At 36.2% G+C, this 23,738-nt stretch overlaps 3 protein-coding genes across 24 annotated transcripts in view; 2 read left to right on the forward strand and 1 right to left on the reverse strand.

The window, feature by feature from the left end:
* The window catches only part of lyrm7 (LYR motif containing 7), a 434,641-nt gene that overhangs the window by 320,922 nt on the left and 89,981 nt on the right, over positions 1-23,738 (forward strand). The gene's annotated exons all lie outside the window — the stretch shown is intronic.
* The window catches only part of plppr1 (phospholipid phosphatase related 1), a 373,854-nt gene that overhangs the window by 308,929 nt on the left and 41,187 nt on the right, over positions 1-23,738 (reverse strand). The gene's annotated exons all lie outside the window — the stretch shown is intronic.
* The window catches only part of palm2akap2 (PALM2 and AKAP2 fusion), a 219,445-nt gene that overhangs the window by 156,572 nt on the left and 39,135 nt on the right, over positions 1-23,738 (forward strand). For 2 of the 21 annotated variants that reach the window (XM_073913455.1, XM_073913457.1), the window contains exon 1: positions 19,176-19,231. Coding sequence is in view for 4 of the 6 variants with exons in the window: in XM_073913449.1 (XP_073769550.1) it covers positions 6,910-6,969 (60 nt within the window). In the remaining 2 variants the exon portion in view is untranslated. 21 annotated transcript variants of the gene reach the window in all.

The following is a 23,738-nucleotide window of genomic DNA, read 5'->3' on the forward strand; positions in this document are numbered from 1 at the left end:
GACTGAAGGACTTTTGTAGCTATAATTAAAGTTTTTTTCTTACAGTGAAGATGCTTAAAGTATAGTTTGTTTCATATTATATTGCATTTATTTCCCTTTCCTTATTTACAGTGAGGAAAATAACTGTATACAGTGGAAGTCAAAATTATTAGCCCTCCTAAATTATGAGCCCCCCGTTTACCCACAATTTCTGTTTAAAGGGAAAAAAACAACTACTTTTTAACACATTTCTAAACATAATTTATTTAGTAACTCATTTCTAATAACTGATTTATTTTATCTTTGGTGTGATGACAGCACATAATATTTTACTAGATATTTTCCAAGATATTAGTATCCAGGTTAAAGTGTGATTCAAAGGCTTAATTAGGGTAATTAGGTAAGTCATTGTATGACCTAGTTTCTTCTACAGACAATTAAAAATATATATTGCTTAAGAGGGCTAATAATATTGACCTTAAAATAGGTTTTAAAATATTTAATCCTGTTTTTATTCTAGCCAAAATAAAATAAATAAATAATTTCTCCACAAGAAAAACTATTGTAGGAAATACTGCGAAATATTGATTGCTCTCTTAAACATCATTTGGAAAATATTTATTTGAAAAAGATTCACAGGAGGACGAATGATTTTGACTTTAACAGTAATCGTTTTGAATAATTGTGATTACAATCATGACCAAAATAATCGTGATTATGATTTTTTCCATAATCAAGCAGCCCTAATCAGTGCTTTACAATCTTTATCGGTGTTATTAAAAGTCTTTATTTATTTTATTTTTTTTTTTGGCTATGTTGTGATGCTGTGCTTATTCAGCTAAATGCTGAGTGAAATATTAATTAAAGAAAAACATAAATGGCCTGAAAAAACCTGCCAGCAAACATCTGGGTTGAGGTCAACATGATTCAAATCCTCTTCGCCGTGAAGAGGTATCATTAACTTCAAGGCTAACTCGAAGCTAAAGCTTTTGAGAGATTAAGTATAACGACACAAATATGTAACTTTTTCTCTTTGGTCCTTGTTTGATTTGTTCAGGGTTTGTCCTTGGAATGGTTTTGGGTTTTTTCCTGTCTGGCTTGACCTCTAACATTGTGCTGAAAGCACAAACAAATCAGCTGCTTCCTCTCGATGAAGTTTGTCATCCGTTTAAAGAAGCTACAAGACAGCTGGTCTCAGTATTGCTTGAGGAAAAACTGGAATAGAGAGAAAAATCCTTCAACTGCAAAATATTTATTTTTTTATTTTATATGGACTTAATAAAGAGGAATACTTTTTCAGACTGAAAACTACAGTGGCCAATAATGCTCAAAGGCATCGCAAGCTAGGAAAACACATGCATATTGAAAAACACTTACACATTGAGAAAACATCAGCTGCGTCCCAAATCGCATACTTATGCACTATTCTACGCCATTTTGTAGTATAAATAGTGTAAGTAGTGTGTTCACACTGAAAACTCTTAAAATAATAAGTGCACTTTAATTACCTGGATGATGCACTCATTCAGCCGCTAAAATGAAGTGTGTAATGATGGACACTTCACGCACTCAACGACCGCAGGTTTGCTTACGTAGCGGAAGGGGCGGAGCTATCGGGCGCACATGTTGGATAACTTTATTTATTTTGGATGGAGAAGGCAAAATTCTCCTACGAGAGTGATTATAGCACCTCCCGATGGTGAATGCAGCAATACTCACGGCAGGTATTATTTGATAATTCGGTCGTTTATTTCACTGATTTGGCAACCGTCAAACGTCATCAGGGAAACGGTTTGAATTTCCGCTTAGTAAAAAAACATTAGTGTGCCAATTGGGACAACACTACATACATGTACTATCCTGTTGAGTGTGTAAGTGCATAAGCACATAGTGCATGAGTGCATAGTGTGCCATTTGGGACGCAGCTATCTTCATCAGTTTGACAACACACGTGCATGAACATTTTTACAACACATGCAAATATAGAAGCACACATGCAGCCAAAAATGAAAATGTCCTCACCCTCAAGTGACTTTGAGTTTCTTTCTTCTGAACACAAAAGAAGATATTTGGAAGAAAGCTGAGAACCTATAACCATTGTCTTCCACAGTAGGAAAAAAATAAAACGAAGGCAATGGTTACAGGTATCCGACATTTTTCAAACTGTCTTCTTTTGTGTTTAGCATAAGAACGAAACTCATAAAGGTTGGAAACAACAAAAGGGTGAGTAAATGATGACTCTTTCCACCACTGACAACACTGACGTTTATAAGTGAGCGAAAAAATAAGTGAATAAAGGACTTCTATGGCAAATACAATTTAGTTTTTATTGTTTTGGCATTACACAGCAAATTATGAATACTTTGTTTTGATGCACTTTCTCATGTGTCTTGTGTAGCTTTTTTTTTTATTAGAATATGCAAAAATCATACAAATACAAGAAAACATCAACAAATAACAAATACAAAGCAACGAAACTAAAACAAAACAAAAACAACAACAATATAGTCATGTACTGGTATGTGCGTGAGTGTGCGCGTATGAGTGTGTGTATGCATGTAAAGGTAACTTGGTTGACAGGTCAGAGTACATACATAAGGAACAATAACAGTCAATAAATGAAGCAAGTGTCACAGATATAAATAAAACATATAGAAAGAAACCAGTCAGAGGTAGGGAGTAACAACAATGCTTATTAATGTATGATAGTAAAAATGAGATTAAAAAGAAAGAAAGGACAACAGTAATAACTGACAATAACAATAATAATAAATCACAAGTGCTACACCAACTACTACTACAGAAAGTTACTTATATTACAACTACTACTGCTTCTACTACAGCCACAACCACGACTATTACTACTACAATGTCTACTAATACTGATACTACTACGACGACTACCACTACTGATACTACTATAGCGTTTGCTACAACTAATACAACAACGTCTACTGCTACTACTACTTCCACCACAATCACTTCTACTACATCTACATCAACAACATCTACTACTGATATTACTATACCAACAACGACTACTACTTTAACAACCACACCATTTCTACTTCTGCTACTACTATATCTATGACATCTACTACTACATGAACTACTACTTCAATAATCTCCGTAACAATTACTTAATAACAATCGATACTATTACAATGACTACTACTTCAGCTACTACTACTACTACAACAACTACTACCGCTACAACTACAACAACTGCAACCTTAATAATGATAATGGTATAAATATTTTTTTTACTGCCAAAAAGCTTTTTAGCTTTTTGAATATATTTCAGTGTTTATAGTTTGAAAGCAAGCCAAATACATTTTTTAAACCAATTCAGGAAGCGCTAAAGCGCAAAACAATTTAAACAATTTAGTTTGCTCCTATATTTACTCTCATCAACTTGCAAAAATGCATCTTCAAAGGCTGAACTACAGTTACAATACTGTGATTTTTACTCCTCTTGTTTCAAATCTGTTGGGATTGAACAAAAAAGAAGATATTTAGAAAGATTTTAGAAACCGATAGTCATTGCTTTCCATAGTATGTTTTTCCTACTATGGATGTCATTGGGTCTGGTTAAAACATATTCCTTTTGATTTAACAGAAGAAAGAAACTCAAAGGTCTGAAACCACTTGAGGATGAGTAAATGATGGGTACATTTTGGGGTGAATTGTCCTCTTAAGGCAAGAGGGAGATGTCTATAACTAGATGAAACTAAAAGGACTGCATGTAGATTTCTGGAAAAGGCCAGAAAGTGTGTCAGTGTCACTGTGTGAATCTGGGTCGCAGTTTGGCAAGGACAGACAGATGCTCTACAAACAAACAGAAACATTATTAGCTGCCAGAGAAATTATCCATCATGGCACATCATTAGGTGAATGCATTAATTAGCTCCTTTTTTTAAAGGAAAAACCTTCAGAATCAGGAATATTTCTAGCTCAAAGTGACCCACATATTGGCAGAAAAACTGCATTGGCTGCTTTTGAACTTGAGGATAAGCAGCATAACAGTGTTGATTTTGACAGCAAGTTTTGATTTAGTTCTAATCTTATTTAATAGTCATATCTTCTGAATCATTTTAGTTTCAGTCTAGTTATTGTCGACTAAATTCCATGAGACTTTAGTCGACCGGCGAGGCAGTGGCGCAGTAGGTAGTGCTGTCGCCTCACAGCAAGAAGGTCGCTGGGTCACTGGTTCGAACCTCGGCTCAGTTGGCGTTTCTGTGTGGAGTTTGCATGTTCTCCCTGCCTACGCGTGGGTTTCCTCCAGATGCTCCGGTTTCCCCCACAGTCCAAAGACATGCGGTACAGGTGTATTGGGTAGGATAAATTGTCCGTAGTGTATGAGTGTGTGGGTGAATGTGTGTGTGGATGTTTCCCAGCGATGGATTGCAGCTGGAAGGGCATCTGCTACGTAAAAACTTGCTGGATAAGTTGGCGGTTCCTTCCGCTGTGGCGACCCCGGATTAATAAAGGGACTAAGCCAACAAGAAAATGAATGGAACTTTAGTGTGTGTGTGTGTGTGTATGTGTGTGTGTGTGTGTGTGTTTTGCATCACACACCATGACTAAATTCTGAAAAAAAAATAATAATTTCACATTTTTATTTCCAATATTTTTATTGAATTTTTTCCAGATATTATACAAACTTACAAATGTATATGAAAAATAGAAGTTCTATCAGCATAGAGATGACATGAAATACATAGCAATAAAAACAAGAAATCTGTAGAACTTCTAAAACAAACTTACATTTTTCTACCCCCTTCTATGCACCATCCCTCCCATCTCCCACCCCTCATATTTTCTGAGGCCTTCAATAAGTATGTAACGGTGAATCAAGACACTGATAAATAAATAATAAACATATAAACAAATAAATAATAACATTTGAAAAAAAAAATATATATATAAATAAAATAAATAAAAATAAATATATGGGTAAATACAAAGGATGTAAATGTAAAATAAAAACTAGAAGTCTCTCTTTCTCCCTTTCGAAATTCTAGTCAGCAGTTCCTGAAATGTTAAGGTTCTCAATGACTGACAGTATGGGACTCCATGTTTTGTTAAAGGACTTCAGTGATCCTTTAAAACAATGTCTCAGTTTCTCAAGATAGATGCAATTAAGAACCTCTTTAATCCAGTTTTCTGATGATGGAGGGGACACATGTTTCCATTTGAGGAGAATTGCGCGCCTGGCGAGCAAGGTGGTAAAGGCAATGACGCAGCGTGATGTTTGTGTAGTTGGGGTTGGAAGATAACCAAAAAGGGCAGTCAGAGGGTCAGGAGTGATGATTATATTAAGAGCTTGAGAAAGAATTTTTAAAATATTAGACCAATAGGTTGTTAATTTTAAAATCTCACATTTTTGTCTTGTTTTTTTTACCAGTGAAAATGACAATAGAATTTTATTGTATTTGTCGTCATCATCACTTTTTATTTCGTTTTAGTCTGTGAAAACTTGTTTGTCGCTAAAGTTATGAATAAAACATTCATTTCTTTTTCTTGTCAGCTTAGTCCCTTTATTAATCTGGGCTCGCCACAGCGGAATGAACCGCCAACTTATCCAGCATATGTTTTTACGCAGCGGATGCCCTTCCAGCTGCAACCCATCTCTGGGAAACATCCACACACACACATTCACACTCATACACTACTAAAATTTACCCTACCCAATTCACCTGTACCACATGTCTTTGGACTGTAGGGGAAATCGGAGCACCTGGAGGAAACCCACGCGAACGCAGGGAGAACATGCAAACTCCACACAGTAACGCCAACTAACCCAGCCGAGGCTCGAACCAGCGACCTTCTTGCTGTGAGGCGACAGAAACTACCTACTGCGCCTAAAACATTTGTTAACCAAATTAACAATGCAGCATAATAGAATTTATGAGATATTGGCTGTTGTTTGCGGAGGGTTTCGTTCATGCGGGTGGTTGTTTTTACAAATTTAAGTGGATTAAACATAAAACAATTGCGATGTCCCAAAAAAAACGTAAGAATTGTGTCGCTTCAACTCTTTTTAAATAGCCATATCACCCTGCAGCCCAAGACCGGTTACTCACTGAAGCTAAGCAGGGCTGAGCCTGGTTAGTACCTGGATGGGAGACCAATTGGGAACACTAGGTTGCTGGTGGAAGTGGTGTTAGTGAAACCAGCAGGGGGCGCTCAACCTGTGGTCTATGTGAGTCCTGATGCCCCAGTAAAAGTGAAGGGGACACTAAACTGTCAGTGGGTGCCGTCTTTCGGATGAGACGTTAAACCGAGGTCTTGAAGCGCTTTGGGTGTATGGCCATACACAATAAATGCGCTATATAAATACACATTGCATTACATTACATTGAACAAATGTATTTCTTTTGAGTAAACACTGAAAAAATGATTCATTAGATTTACTTAATTGTTTTAAGTTGAGTGGTTGCAAACAATTTATATGGGCTGAATTTAAAAATAAATTGAACATTACTACATTTAATTTGTTTAAATTCAGCCCATATAAACTGTTTGCAACCACTTACCTGAAAACGTAGTAAATGCAATGCATCATATTTTTCAGTGTACAGTTGAATAAAGAACAATTGAAGTCCCTCTTTATTTTGTCACCATATTTTCGCTTCATCTCGACTGCACATGAACAGAGGAATATGACGGCTCTCAGCAATCAAGCAGGAGAGTCATTTAATTGGTTGCGAAGCTAAGCTGATTTTCAGATCAGAAGCCCTTCGGGATGAATCTGCGCCGCTGAAGTCGGCTGCAGCGAGGAATGTTACTCCCCGAGCCGAGGCTTCCGCTTGTGTTTATTCTCTCCCTGATGAACTTTTGAGGAGGTGTTTCAGGCCGTAATTAAGCAGGAGTAAACATTTAATGAAGGAATGCTGGAGCAGTGATTGTTGTGTAGTCTAGTGAATCATGTTGAAGTACACGGCTCCCTGGCAGGTTCTTTGCCTCACTTTGGAAAAAAGCGCAAAGGTAAGAGATTTTTTTATTTTCGGAGCTGTTCTCCTAGTATTTTTGTGCTCTTTAGAGATCTTTTTTAGGGTTGTCTGATACTTGCAATTGTTGAGATGATTGTGCATGTGTTCATTTCGTGATGAGGAAATTTTGGAATGATTTTAGATCAAATAAGTACAAAATGATATGCAGTAAGTTGTAGCAATTCGTTTATTTTCATTTTTTTTCATTATTTTGCTTTTATTGAAGCACATTTTGTTGTCTGATATGCTGATGCTGTCTTCTAGATTTTTGAAATTTATTGTAATATTATTGTGATTTATATATTGTGGTTTATTGTCAATCTTGACTGATACAAAAAATACAGTTGCATACATTTTTTACCCAATGTAATAGATGAGTTTGTCCATATTTGACCCAATGTTAAGTTACCATAACCCAGTGTTTTAACAACTTAAATTATGTGCTGTGTGTGTGTGTATATATATATATATATATATATATATATATATATATATATATATATATATATATATATATATATATATATATACAGCTCAAGTCAGAATTATTAGCCCCTCTTTAATTTTGTATTTTTTTTTATTTTTTTTTTTTAATATTTTCTAAATTATGTTTAACAGAGCAAGGACATTTTCACAGATAATTTGATAACAGAAATTATTTGCTTGATATTTTTTCTTCTGAAGAAAGTCTTATTTGATTTATTTCGGCTAGAATAAAAGCAGTTATTAATTTTTTGGTGAAGATAAAATAAATCAGTAATTAGACATTAGTTATTAAAACTATTATGTTTAGAAATGTGTTGAAAAAAATCTGCCCTCTGTGTCTCAGAAATTGGGAAAAAATAAACAAGCGGTCTAATAATTATATTTTATAATAATAATATAATATGTATATATATATATATATATATATATATATATATATTTTTTTTTTTTTTTTTTTTTTTTTTTTGCGCAATGGAGATTTACACTGAAGATATAAATTTGTTGTGATAATTATTGATATAAACAGAAACGTGAAATATCAGAGGCCAAAAATAGATTATAATCTAAACACAATTTGTTCATGTGTGAAAAAACACAATTTTTTTTCCATTAATCAGAACTTTTAAAGCAGCTTTTTTCTGTCTGATATATTTTTATTACTGCTACATTTGTTTTTCCCATGTTACTGTTCATATACTGTAGTATCATTCTTGTTTCTAGAAGTTGTGATCATAATATAATTTTAGCATATACTTTTTTTATCTGCTGGACAATCTACAGTATCCGTATAACACAAAGCAGGGTTTACCAGAGTACAGAACTGCCTGCAACCTGGATGCCAAATTTAGAGTAGAAGAAGTGCTCTATTTCTCCTCTCCCGCTGGGCTTGGAAAGCAGGTTAACTGAGACTTTGAGGGACATTCATTGAGTTGAGCCTTGAGCTGTGTGGGTGATTAGGGTTAGTTAATACAGTTGAAACCAGAAGTTTACATACACTCTAACTCATAACTTTGGTCATATGTTTTGGGTATCCTTCCACAAGCTTCTCACAACAGTTTGAAGAAATTTTGGCCCCTTCCTCCAGACAGAATTGGTGTAACTGAATCAGGTTGCTCCCACAACTTTTTTTAACTCTGCCCACAAATGTTCTATAGGATTAAGATCAGGGCTTTGTGATGGCCACTCCAAAACATTCACTCTGTTGTCCTTAAAGCACATTTTAACTAATTTGGCAGTATGCTTAGGGTCATGGTCTGTTTAGAAGACTCATTTGTGGCCAATTTTTAATTTCCTGTCTGATGTCTTGAGATGTTGCTTCAGTATTTTTACAAAATGTTCTTTCCTCATGATGCCGTCTATGCTGTGAACATCTAGGGCTAATAATTTTGACCTAAAAAAAATCTAACTGCTTTTATTCTAGCCAAAATAAAACAAATAAGATTTTCTCCAGAAGAAAAAATATTATCAGACATATACTGTGAAAATTTTCTTGCTCTGTTAAACATAATTTGGGAAATATTTTAAAAAGAAGAAAACAAATCAAAGGGGGGCTAATAATTCTGTCTTCAACTGTATGTTTTTTTAGGTCTTTGTTACATCATGTAAGTTCTTTCAAGTTAATAATTTCTGTTCTGTTAGTCTGGTTGAAGTTAGTTACAGGTTGGAAGATTTTAATAAACACTTACAATCTTTCCCTAATATGTTTGCTGTAAGTCAATTACGCTCCTTGACCTTTATTCCATGATGTCTGGACGAGCGTGCGAGGTGTGTAAGTGTCAATGGACTGACATCCACCGACTAATGGACATAAGCCTTTAAGCCACTCTAATTCTGCTTTCACTTACTGGGGCTGGTGCCATTTTTAATGGTGCTTAAGCCAGGTTAATTTCAGGACAGTAAGTTGTGCTCCAACCAGCTCTAGTGGGTGTGAGCAATATTTAGATTGGACTTCTGTGACCGGGACGGTCCCTGTTTTGGTTTCGGGTGTTGATGTTTCCCCAGTTTACCCTTGGGTCTGGCTGACGGTCTCCAGATGAGCCTCTTCTGAATGTCTAGTTGTAGATTAGAGGTCGTATTTTGGGCAGGGAGGTGACAGGGTGTTAAGCACACAATGTTTACTCTCCTTGTCACCTCATTGTCTCCAAAATACATTGACTTTTTAGACTTTGCTCTACAAGGATGGAGGATTTTTGGAATTTTTTTGATAGAAGTTCTGTGAGAAATGGCTCAACAAAAAGCATCATTGACAATTGCAGCACTCAGATATAACTGAGCTCCTCGAGCGAGGATAATATACTATTATAACAGTCCAACCTTAATATATCAGTAATTTAAAACCCACACATACTAGCAATTACTGTCTTATTATCCTGTATTTATTGCTTGAAGAGCCGACAAGAAGACATCATTCCTGAAAGACAGCCGTCACAGTCTTACTTAAGGCACAAAATGGACCGAGTTGAACCTCACAGTAGCAAAACTTTAAAGGTCATGAATGAAAGTGGGAATAACAAAGGCAAGGCCAACTTCAAGTGACTGTTAGTTTACACAGTGAGAGAGAAATGCTTTCTGGCTTTTAAAGGAGGAATAATGGCTTGTAGAAATGGGGGTAGATCAATACGTGCAGGTCAGAGTGGGGGAAAAGGATTTATCCATCATTTAGTTTGACGAGAAATTAAGGCCCCGTTTACACTAGTGCGTTTTTATTTGAAAACACATTAGTTTTGCTACGGTTACGCCAACCATCCACACTACGCCTGAGTTTGAGCGCCGAAAACAGAGCATTTTGGGAACACTGGAGAGGCCGTTTTCATTCTAAAACGCAGCTGCTCTGTCTCAGTGTGGATGGGGGAAAACGGAGACATCTAAAAACGGAGGCGGGGCTTCCGAGATTCGCTAGCTGATTGGGGCTTTTGTGTCCTTGCGTATCCTTCCCTTATTCGTCAAGCTCCTATCACATGACTATAACACATGGCTTTAACGCTACCGGAAGACAACAGACCAGCCTTCACTGTAAACAACAACATGGGCACAGAAATGGGAGCGTTGTTCGCACTATTGTCTGTTTTAGGCGCCATTGTGCAGTTAAACTCTGCCTTTTTTACTACAGCAGCGGCATATGTTCGCTAGAACGCGCATGCCCAGGGTGCGCGAATGGTCATGTGATATACGTTTTTGCGTAGTGGCGTAGTGGGGACGGACATATGTTCAGAAACGCTAGGTGAAACACTAATGTGGACGCGGATCGTTTTTGATCTTAAACGCTGTTTTTAAACTATAAAGCGCACTACTGTAAACGGGGCCTACATTGCTTGAATGATTGATAATGATCAATCCTTTAGAACTAGTAAGTTAATTCGTAAATGCTGAGTTCCACACAATTCTCTCAGGTTGTCCCAACATAAATTAAGTTAACTTAATAATTTGACAAATTTAAGTGGATTGAACCTAAAACAATTAAGAACAACTTAAGAATTGTGTTCAACTAATTTTAAATAAGTAGTTTGAACAAGCAGCAAAAGTAATTTTTGAGTGTATAAATAATACATAAAGGGCTCTATTATATTCTATACTAGTCGCAAAGTCAACGGTGCATGCTGGTGCAAAAGCATTAAGGGTGTGTCCGAATTCACTTTTGTTATTTAAGGACGGAAAAATACAGTTTGTGCCGCAGCGCAGGGTCTAACAGGGTTGTGCTTATTCTTTTGTTATAGGTGTGTTTGAGAATAAACCAATCAGATGCTGCATCCCAATTCGCTTACTTATACTACGCCCTAGAAGTATGTACTTTTTTTCTGAAGGAAAAGCTTGTACTTTTGAGTGAGCTTTGGGATATACTACTTCCTCTTTAACAGATCGTTGTGTTGGTTAGTTATGCCCCCTGTCAATCATCCACACACCATCCACATTTCTGTCGTATTTAATTTCCTACCTTATTGGAGAAGCAGCAACAAGTTAATCTCCCATTCATGAAGAGAAATCTCCTTAGGTCTTTGAGTAATTATGCGTTCAGACATCCAAACGTGTTTTATATAAGTTCAGTATTGTTGTTGCAGATGAAATATAACACAGATAATGCGATTGAAATATTTTCCTGTGGGCTAGATATTGACGAACAGTCATTCAAACATCTGTACCGAAGCCTCTCTACTTGACTGTTGGTCTGGCGCATCCATCATGTTTGTAGTTTGTTTACACTTTTCACACGTGTTTGTTGTTCTAATCACATTCACGTCCAACGCGGAATGTATTGTGGGCAATATCAGTAGTTGGAGTATGGACGCTTCTACACTTATAATATTTACCAAACAGCAAATCATCCGGGAACCTCTGGCATACTCTTTTCAACATACTATGGTTTGGGACATACTTGTTACATTTTCAAATACTATTTAGGACGCATAGTATACGAATTGGGACGCAACAAGAGTCTCATCTCCCATTCCCTTTAAGAGTCAGTTGCTTCACGCGATGGCGCACTTGCTATTTACATGGTGGGCTTTATAAGTGGAAAACTGAATGCTTCACTAGCGAGGAAAAAGAATGAGCCTCCTCCATTTGGCCTCTTTACTTTCTCTTTACTTTAGTTTTACTCTTTACTCCTTTACTTTCAGGGATAAGGAAACGGTGTTATACGCACTCCACTGAAGACATCTATTAGCGTACATATTTATTTTAGTTTGTTAAGTGCAAAGATTTTTCAAATCTATTTCTAAATTCAGTTTTAAATTCTAGCTAACAAATAAATGAATAATAGTAACAGAGTGTGGTCGAAAAACTTGAGAGTTTAAAAGAGTTATATATAAACACACGTCCTATTCTTACAGTATTGCCCATATGGCGATGTCTCCAAAACCAGACAGATGGACAAACCTAAACTTATTTTAATAAAACAAATATAAACATGCATATAATAAAAAATACTGCTAATAATAATAACATTATACAAATGCAGATTGTAATGAATAAACTGACAAAAGCCCCCCACCCCGAGGTGAAGGCATGGAGGCAGTGTTTTTTATATTAATGATTTTTTTTCATTTGAAAAGATATCTGTTTGCTATAGCCTGTATGTATTTAGCAATGTGTAAGCATTTGGATCTGCAAGAGCATAACTAACGAGCTCTTCGCTGGACTTTAGAAACAATGAAGCTGAACAGAAAAAAAAAAAAAACTCAAATATGCATTAAATACTCTTAAATCAGTCCTTAAATTTATCTTTAGCTCCGTGAATTTCTCCGTGCAAGCGATCGCTCTCTCCCTCGTGCTATGCGCGCTTCTCCGATCTCCGTGCTTCTGTGATCTGCGCGCTCTCGCACACCTGACCACTTCCGGCAAGCCGCACGTCAAAATAAGGGCCTCTATGGGCTAAATAACTTAGTGCCTATAACGGAGTTCAAATAAATAACAAAAACACAACAATCTTTAAAGAAATAGAGAAGTAATTAAAAGCAGGATAAATTATTAATACTGAAACTTTTAGTTGGTCAATGGCACAGTCTATTTATTCCTCAAAATAGCAACGCACCAACAATGCGCCTTAACACACCTCCTTTATAGACTGGCGCACCTATGAGTCCAAAAGTAGCCTAAATTAATTTACTAATTAAAAAAAAATGGTGCAAAACGTGAAAATTAAGGTTGTGCTGGTCTGAAAATAGCAGTAAATTGTGGCAAACGCATCTTACATGTGAGCCGAGGCTCGAACCAGAGACCTTCTTGCTGTGAGGTGACAGTACTAACCACAGAACCACCACCCCGCCCATAATTGGGATACATTTATCCCAATTATTCACCTGAACATGATTTTTTTAACATGATTAAAAACACTTTTACGACAACAGCTTACGACAAGTGCTTCACATTATTAAAAGCTTGCACCGAGACAGAACACACAGCCTGTCAGTGTCCTCCCATTCCCTGCACACTACATTATTATTATCATTGTGGATCCGAAAGACTGTAGGAGGAAGGATCTTTCTAGCAGAGGATGACACACCCCAACCTCCTGCCATCAACATCCTCCATTAAAACACACTCACATTCAGAGCATTCCTTACAGACAGCTTCACGCTGATCAACAAGTCAACACTCCAGTTTACAGCACTTGCTACATGTACTTACTATAGCAGCATTGTCATATGCATTGTAAGGGTGTCACGATCCTCCAAATCCTCGATTCGATTACATTTTCGATTCTAAAGGCACGGTACGATTCGATTGTCGATTATGAATAATTAATTAATGACCAATTAATTATTTGTAGCCTACCGTTTAAACTACCTGACCTGCATGGTCTGTTTTACCCATAAACAAATCATACAGTAAATGAATAAAGGCAAGATACACACATAATTACCACCTGTCAATCACTTTTTCTGCGGGACTCGTGAATAGGCAGTGATCTGTGTCGTTATAATGGCGTCGGTAAGAAAGATGCACAACCAACAGGAACCAGCCAACAGTATCTGAGTTGTTCGCTAAAATGACGAAGTACAAGTGAGTGAAAGATTGAAGCAGTCCTCTGACTGCCTGGACCTGCTGTCTCGAGCGCATGACTGTGAGTGCGTCTGTGTCTGTGTGGTCACGTGATGTGCATTTTCAGAGGTAGAGAGGAAGGAGGGCTGCTCAGAAATGCTACACGCCACTGTGGAAGTCAAATCGTTGTCGTTCTAAAATGCCATTTAAAAACAAAGACAGTGTAAACAGGGCCTGAGTGTGAACTTTTCGCTAGCGGATTTGCAACGGGGGCGGGCGGAGGATCGCTATGCCGGTGTTGTCTATCGGACGAACCGCACGTAATACGTACATAGCAGAGCTTGCAAAACTGTGTTTTTTTTTTGTCGACAACACGAACATTGTCAACATAACTCACTGGAAATCCAAAATGCTTACACACCGGCGACTTCATTGAAAGAGGAGAGGGTTTAAGTTCTGTCGACGGGTCTCCTGCTTCTGCAGTTTAACAAGGACTTCAACAAGCCTGTTATTTTGCCGCTGACGTGACGTGGGGGCTTGGCAGCATCGACGATTCTATTTTTGGATTCGATAATCGAAATTGAGCATAAATTTCGATCGATTTCGTTTAAAAATCGAAATCGTGAAACCCCTAATGCATTGCATGCAATAATCGTATTGCTGCCGTAGGTAATCATGGATGTGCTAATATACAGCCATATCGCACTGCTACATGTGTGATATTGTGTTTATACAACAATTCAATGGCTAGAGTGTAAATAGTAAGAAACAGATTCAAATCTAAAATGAGAGTTTTAATAGATCATTTGTCTTACTTGTAACTAATTTGTCTTAAATGAAATAATTTTATAACTAATCATAGATATATACATTAGATGTCGCCTACCCTGTTGTTGTCTATTGGAAGGAATCCGTCAATAGAGCCGCCATTTTGGAACAGGGTAGCGCTCCTTTGAAATGAATGCAGGACCAAGGTACAGTAGAGGACTGTGGCCATCCAAAGCCAGAGATATACACATATATCTATGATCGGGAGTTTTCCTGGATGTTAGTATGCATTTATTTTTTTGATTACGAAAATTATAATTTTACATCACTTTTCTACATTAATGGATAAGTTATCGCACTGGCATTCCTGACAAAAAGCTTGTGTTTGTGTGTACAGAAATGTACTATCCACCCTCCCTGTTAAATTTGATCTAATCATGTCCTGAAACACACCTCCTCTCCTGCTTTCACTTCTCATACTGACAGAGGGAGCGATTCGTTTGTGAATGAATCTCCGTTATGAAAGACTCCTTTACTAGCCGAGTTTCTGGCACCGCAGCATCTCGTTTTCATATTTCTTTTGCATTGTTTGCTGATTTTATTCAACAAAACTAGCATAAGCCGAGTGTTTAGTGCGAGTTGAAGCTACTTTGACTTATAGTGAATGCAGTGACTGTATTATCATCAATAACGTTTAGCACAAAAGTTCAGAACATACAAAAATAGAAAAAAACTTAATATTACCTATGAAATGTTCTGCCTTTGTGGTTTGTTTTCTTTGTTTGCTTGTTACTATGGATATGGATGTGGATGGCCACTATGGCCACAGTCCTCCACTGTACCTTGGTCCCGCATTCATTTCAAAGAAGCACTACCCTGTTCCAAAATGTATACATACTGCAAGGAGATGACAATGCTATTCAAAAAGCATCACTCCAAGTGAGCAGTTTTAGTAAGTCTATCATTGATATGTCTATAAAAGTCTTGTTTCTGGCTTGACGTGAAGGTTATACTACAGTCTTTGTGTGTCTCTGAAGAGAACTGAGCATGTGCTGCTGTTATTATTAGCACAAAGTCTCTTTAGCAGCCTTGTATGTAGTCAGTTCTCACAGAAATCTTGGATCTCTTTTGCTCTTATCTGTAATTCTATTGTTGCTCATTTAAACAAGCTCTTGTTGCCACAAGGACATTATAGTATTTCTACACTGTAATCTCACCAGGGTTTTGTCAGGGACGCACTGTACGAACTTCTATTTTGAGGTTTCACTGAAAACAATAACTAGGCTATTTAATCATCTACCCATACATTCACAACGTGTACTGCATGGCCTGATAAGGCATTCAAATATTACATGCTTCTGTGGCTAAATTCCTGAATAGAGTCATGATTGACAGAGAGATTGAGCAAACTCCATTGTAATCGTTGAAGCATTTTAAAAGCGAGTTCTTATTTTTATTTTACATTTGATTTAATTGAAACCCAAATGAAAAGCAATAATTCTGTGTATTCCTTGAAAAGTTTGGATAATTTAATCTTTTAAAAACATGTGTAGTACAAGAATTACATTAGTTAACATTTTCAGTAACATGCTTTAGTCAATCATGTATTTCCTTTAACTCATACTTTAATACTGATACAAATTTAGTTGTTAATATTTTTTATATTTATATTTAGTCATCTTAACTCTGATTTAAAAACTCCAGTTTCTAGTTCACGCTAAACCAATCAGTTTCTGTAAATGTATTTTATTTCAGTTGCTGTTTATTTTAAACAAACTGTTGCTCCAACACAAATAAAAATATTTGCATTCAATTCTAAGAGATTTATATTTACACACAACTCTGACCCATCAAAAAAAAAATCATAAATATTTTTGACTTGTATTCACATATTCCGTGTTTCCACTATAGAACCATACATCAGATTCCAGAATAAGTATCCGTGAACAGGATGCTCTTCGCACAGATGTTATAGATTTTTTTTATTATTATTTTTCTTTCTGACTTGTATTTACCTAGAAACAGTGGGCTTTATTTTAATGATCTAGGCACAAAGTCTAAAGCGCAAGGCGCAAAAGCATTAAGGGCATGTCCGAATACACTTTTGCTATTTTTAAGGACAAAAAAATAAGCTCTGCACCGTGGAACATGGTCTAACAGGGTTGTGCTTATTCTGTTAATGAGTTATAGGTGTGTTTTGAGCATAGCATGCATTAGACCAATCAGAGTCTCATCTCACATTCACATTAAGATCACGCCATGGTGCATTTGCTATTTACATTGCAGACTTTGTAAGTGAAAATACTGCCCGATTTACTAGCGAGAAAGCAGTTAAACAAACCATCTGCAGCGCGAGGATAAAGAACGAGTCTCCTCCGTTTAGCCTCTTTACTTTCACTCTTTACTCCTTTACTTTTATGGATAGGAAAACAGTGTTATACACACTCCACTGAAGTCATCCATTAGCCTACATAATTAATTTAGTTTGTTAAGCACAAAGATTTGTTTCAAAACTATTTCTGAATTCAGTTTTAATTTCCAGAAAACTAATAAATGAACAATAGTAACGAAGTGTGGTCAAAAAAATTAGTTACATTTAAACACACATCCTGTTCTTATTCGTATGGTGATGCTTGCGTCTACAAAAGCTGACCGGTAAACAAATCTAAACCTTTTTTTGTTTGTTTTAAAATATATAGAAATGTGCAAAAAATAATTAATGATACTGCTACTATTAATAACATTATACAAAAACAAATTGTCATGAATAAAATGAACAACGTGGTGCAAAGCGAGACAATTAGGGTTGCGTTGATCTGAAAATAGCAACAAATCGTGGCAAACACGTCTTGCACCTTTTTGCGCTGGGTGTACGACAGGGCTCAGTAAGTCAACGAAGCAGGGCTCGTACAATCTGGAAGCCCGACGTCCCAGGGCTTTATTTTTATTTTTTTTAACACAAATAGAGATATTTGAAGCATTTTATGCTCTCTTTAAAACTTCTTCTTACATGTTTACAAAAAAAAAGAGAAAGAAACACAAACAGATATGAATTGTAAAACATAGTTTTTAAGTTTTTGGGTGAACTATCTAGTATTAAGTCAGCTATATGTTAATTGAATAACCAAAAATAACCATAAGGAAGATTCTGAATATATGTATATTATTGTTATTCGTTTAGAAATAACTACCCTGCAATATTCTGAAAAGTTTTTGTAGTTACTTTGATTATTTAAACAAATATTAGCAAATAAAAATGTTAAATAAATTTTTCGTTATTTTAAAAATACATATAGCCTATGCCATTACATATAGAGTTGAAGTCAGAATTATTAGCCCCCTTCGAATTTTATTCTTTTTTAAATATTTCCCAAATTATGTTTAACAGAGCAATGAAATTTTCACAGTATGTCTGATAATATTTTTTTCTTCTGAATAAAGTCTTATTTTTTTACTTTGGCTAGAAGAAAAGCAGTTTTTAATTTTTTAAACACCATTTTAGGGACAAAATTATTAGCCCCTTTATTTTTTCTCTAATCTACAGAACACTACAATCTACAATCTACAATGCCTAATTACGCTAACCTGCCTAGTTAACCTAATTAACCTAGTTAAGTCTTGAAATATCCTTTTAAGCTGTATGGAAGTGTCTTGAAAAATATCTAGTCAAATATTTTTTATTGTCATCATGGCAAAGATTAAATAAATCAGTTATTAGAAAGGATTTATTAAAACCATTATGTTTAGAAATGTGTTGAAAAAAATCTTCTCTCTGAAAATCTTCTCTGAAAAAATAAACAAGCGGTCTAATAATTAGTTAATTTAATCTAATAATAACTTCAACTGTATATTTTTTTTATTTAGTAAATGTATGTTTTTGTATTTGTGTAATGTGTTTTCTTTTTGGCTATATAACTCCACCAATAACTGAAGAGTGCCAGCCTGAGGGCTACCAGGGATTTAAACATTTTGTGAGCCCTGTGGAGTGACTGAAATCTTTACAATTCAATTAAAAACACTATAAAATGATAAACCTACAGAGTGTATTATGAAGATAAACAAACATCCTAATGATTTGGAATGACATGAGGATGACTAAACGATGAACTAATCCTTTAAGAATTGAAGCTGTTGAAACTGCATATTTTCCTTGTGCTGTGGTGAACGTTAGCTTCAGCTTCTTAGATGTGTGTGTGTGTAAACTCATCTAGTATGAGTAAGAGAATTCAGCCAGTGTACTCGGAATCAGATCCACACCCAGCCGCACTGCGCTTTTCCTTGTAAGGTGTCTGCCGGCCGGTGGAGGAGTTTTAGAGACTCCCTCTGTCCAGGACTTGGACACAGCACTGATTGTAAGAGTACAGGACACAGGACACACCCCCTCTTTTAAAACCACACCCCCTTTATTCATGACATCATAGCCAATAGTTAGACAGAGCAAGAATTTTGACTCTGGTGGGACAGACAAGAGAGAGAGAGGGGGGCATTGTTGGAGAACGGACGGAAACTGAGGCCGGTGCCGTGGGGTGAGTGAACACACACACACACACACACACACACGAGGAAGAAGGGCGGGGGTTGGAAGACGTGGTCAGGAAAAGCCCTGCGTTGTGTTGTCCTGGGCATGGTTTCACTGGGTCTCCTCAAAGGTTTATAGTTTGAGGTGTTGGAAGAGGACTGTTCTCACATTACACATTTGACAACGGGACACTCAGGACTTCTAGCATGCGGTGATTTGTTTCTTTCACATGAAGGATTTCTAGTTTTGTGGACAGAAGTCTGTTAACTAGTTTGGAAAATTATGAAAAAGGTAGGAAACAACATCTTCAGCATCTTAATGTGCTTTAGAATAAATAGTTTGGTTATTGGAGTCTGAAAATCAATCACGTAGATCTGGAGAGTAATTTGAGGTCTTCGCTTCATATTGACTTTGTGTTGGAGGTTACTACCAAACTGCAGCATGAAAAACAGAAAGTGGCATACAGTGAGAGTTTTCATCTGGTTTGTTTGATCTCGTAACCCAAACTCGCGTTTAGTTTGAGATATTTAAAATATAGCCTATTAATCTCTGAGATGTAAGAGCCTTAAACTAAAGTTTCTAATTTGCTCTCTATTGAAAATTGACTAAGACTGCTTCAACTCCAGAACTATCCGTCTGTGAAGGTAGAGTTAATAATCCTATTTCAGGAGTCTTTCATCAGTAGTGTGGAGTGATGGGTGAGTCTGTACTGACCGTACCATGAGCTGCTGAAAGTCATACTGGATCATGGCATCTTGCGTAACTCTTGTAATTGAGGAATGTTTATATTTTTTAATTTCTTTATAGTCCCAAAAAGAAATTTTGAGCGCCTCAACCCCATTGACGTCATTGTAGATGAATTATCTTGCATAATTCTTGAAATGGAGGAATTTTTATGTTCGTATAATTTCTTTAGAGCCCCGAATATGTATTTTTGAGCACCTCAACTCTAATATTAAATACCAAATATTAAATACCAAATATTAAAGAATGATGCATAAAAATGCTTCACATTTCAGATAAAATGAACACTAGACAGTTGTATGAAACGGCGATGTATGAAATACTGTTTCCGGGTCCAAGCTGCTACTTAATAGAATTGAGAAAATATTTGTTTATGGTCAAGTTTTAGTCCTGTCACACTTTAAAGTGAATTTTATATAAAATCATAGTGTACAAAACAGTCTCTGGACTTGCTGCATCACAAATTCCAAACTTTTAACAATTTCTAAAAATTGAATCACTTTCTGGCCATCGGATATTAGGCTTGGATGTATTTATTGCGATCGTGATTTTCGAAAGTATTACATCGCTTTGTAAACATTTATTATTACCATTTTTGAGTCTCTTTTTTTTTATTATTCTCAGTTAAAGTCTTTAAAGTCTGTCTGAGGTAAAAAAAAATAAATAAATAATAATAATTATTTTGATAGTGCACATTGTGATTTTGTGAACAATTCATTCGTGAAAGTTAATCATCTACTAAGCAAGTTACTAACGAAATCATATGAATTCGCCACTGTTCTGTCAATATGTAAAATAGTTACCTTGTGAGAACATGCTATGTGATTTACCAGTTTATACGTGATTAATAGAGCCTTATGCTTTTAACTGACCCAATAAACCCTTTGAATGTCAAACATACATTATTTCTGATACAAATTTAGTTTCTAATATCATTAATATCTATATTACTTTAACTCTTATTGTTTTAAAATAAACTGTTTTAGTTTCAGTTCACGCTAAACCAATGTAATTAATTTCTGTATTTATTTATATGTATTATATTTCAATTACTGTATATTTTAAATATCACTCAAACACAAATAAATATATACTATATGTAATCAATTCTGTGAGATTTTTATTTACCCAGAATTCTGACCTATCAAAAAAATAATTTTTGACTTGTATTCACATATTCCTTTATTTATTATTATCAATAATACTAATAATAATAATAATAAGGCGAGGCAGTGGCGTAGTAGGTAGTGCTGTTGCCTCACAGCAAGAAGGTCGCTGGGTCGAACCTCGGCTCAGTTGGCGTTTCTGTGTGGAGTTTGCATGTTCTCCCTGCCTTCGCGTGGGTTTCTTCTGGGTGCTCCGGTTTCCCCCACAGCCCAAAGACATGCGGTACAGGTGAATTGGGTAGGCTAAATTGTCCGTAGTGTATGAGTGTGTGTGTGAATTTGTGTGAATGTTTCCTAGAGATGGGTTGCGGCTGGAAGGGCATCCGCTGTGTAAAAACTTGCCGGATAAGTTGGCGGTTCATTCCGCTGTGGCGACCCCGGATTAATAAAGGGACTAAGCCGACAAGAAAATGAATGAATAATAATAATAATAATAATAATAATAATAATTCCATACATTTATATAGCGCTTTTCCGGACACTGGAAGCATTTTACACATTAGGAGGAACAGGGCCGGAGTGGGACTCTTTTTCAGCCCTGGAGTTTCAAGCCTCAGACCGGCCCACCTCAGTTCACCACTGACTATATTAAAATAAGGTTATTTCCAATTCAGTTTCCAATTACACTATCACGTCTCTTTTTTGAGAAAACAGCTCTTTTAGAACTTAAAATGTTCAACAACCCTTACAGTATTATGTCTTAACAATAAAAATGAAAAAAAAAAATTGTTACTCAGACAAGGACCGAACCCAGGTTGACCGCGTCATAATCTAACGTACTAACCACTGTACCACAACAGCTGTACGTTTAATGGTGACTTATCTAGTTATATCATCATTAACCTGCATCCTGCTCACGAGGCTACGAGAAAATAGATAAAAAGAGCAGAGCTGCGGTAAAATAATGAATAAGAAGGCTGTGGTCAAGTAAATAAATAAATTATTTTTAAAAAGTGTGACTGCTGAGAGCAACCGATTCTGGAACTAGGGACACCGGCCCTCACGGCCAAAAACGGACCGGCCCACCGGGAATTCTCCCGGTCCTCCCGATTAGCCAATCCGGGCCTGAGGAGGAATCTCCTAATCCAACAATGTTTACACTATAGAAACCAACACCAGATTCCAGAATTAATGTCTGAGATAATGATGCTCTTTGCGCAAAACACATAAAAAGTTATTTTTAATATTAATATTATTGTTATTTTTATTTTATTTTATTTCATATATTTTTTACTTGTATTTACCTATACTAAATCAATAGAGAGACAAAAAGCATCACGATTCCATTAAAACCACTATAAAATTATAAACCTAGTGTGTATTCTTAAGATAAACAGGATTTCATCTTTAAGGTTTGGAATGACGTGAGGATGACTAAACGACCAACTAATCCTTTAAGGAATTGAAGCGGTTAAATTGCATATTTACCCTGTGCTGTGGTGAACGTTAGCTTCTCAAGTGTGTATGTGGATATTGAAGTCATTGTCTTCATGTAAAATATAACAATATTATTTTGACACACAGACATAATGTGCGTGTGTATTACAGTTTGGTAGTCAAGCATGAGTAGTTTGCTTGACAGCCAAAACAACAACAGTGGACTACAGAATTATACGTGTGCAGATGTATTGTGTTTCTTTATGAAGTTATAGCGCCATCTACTGGCCTGACATGCAGAAATCAGCATTTATTTAATGTATTTAGGCTAAGTTTTCCTCTATAAATGAAACGTTTCCAAAATTCTGAGGAAAAACTTGCGAATTATTATTACATTGTTGTCATGTAAACATACCCTCAATCTGCTCTCAAACTACACACTAGTGCGGCTTGTTCACGAATGCCACAAATAAAAGTTTTCAAATGAAATAAAACACTTTCTTAATTTCCCAAATACTTCTAGGGGGCAGTCTATTGAACGAGAAAGTAGGGTCCAAATGTCTCCAGCTGGCTGGCTTGTGTTAATTGCGTCTGTCTAACCACTTCCAGATGCTTCGAGGGCAACAACATGCAGAGCGTCACATAAATACCGGCACCAATAGTCTACAGTTCCAATGTAAGATGAAAAACGTGAGGCACTATGCCCATAAACACATTAACTTGGACGCTGCATAAATATACAAGAGCTTATCTCCATCCATCTTGCTGTTGGGTGCAGGTTTATATACACATTCATGCACACACACACATAGAAGGTTTAATTACGTGAGGCAGGGCTGTGTGTCCTTCATCACTTCTATCAGACTGTCGGAGGCTGGAAGACAGCTGAAGAATGCAGAGAATGTCTGAGGGGGTTCAAAGGAACATCCGTGGAGTGTGTGTGCATGTGTGTGTGTGTGTCATCGATGTCCCCTTACATCTCACCGCTTTTTTTATTGAAGAAATTCCATTAAAACCTCTCAGGGTCCCAGACTTTAGAAGTTATTGAATTAATATACAAGTTATGGTTACCAAGTAAAATAAAAAACAATCTTATAGGCTGATCTTTCATGGATTAAGAGTCATTTTGTTTTGAAAATCTCCTTTCTCGTTAGATTTTCCAATTTAATTGACTTATTTACCTGTGATTTGATGTTTTTCAACTTTTACTGACCAACATGTTACTTT

Source organism: Danio rerio, chromosome 10, assembly GCF_049306965.1.
Source record: "Danio rerio strain Tuebingen ecotype United States chromosome 10, GRCz12tu, whole genome shotgun sequence".
NCBI classification, from domain to species: Eukaryota; Metazoa; Chordata; class Actinopteri; order Cypriniformes; family Danionidae; genus Danio; species Danio rerio.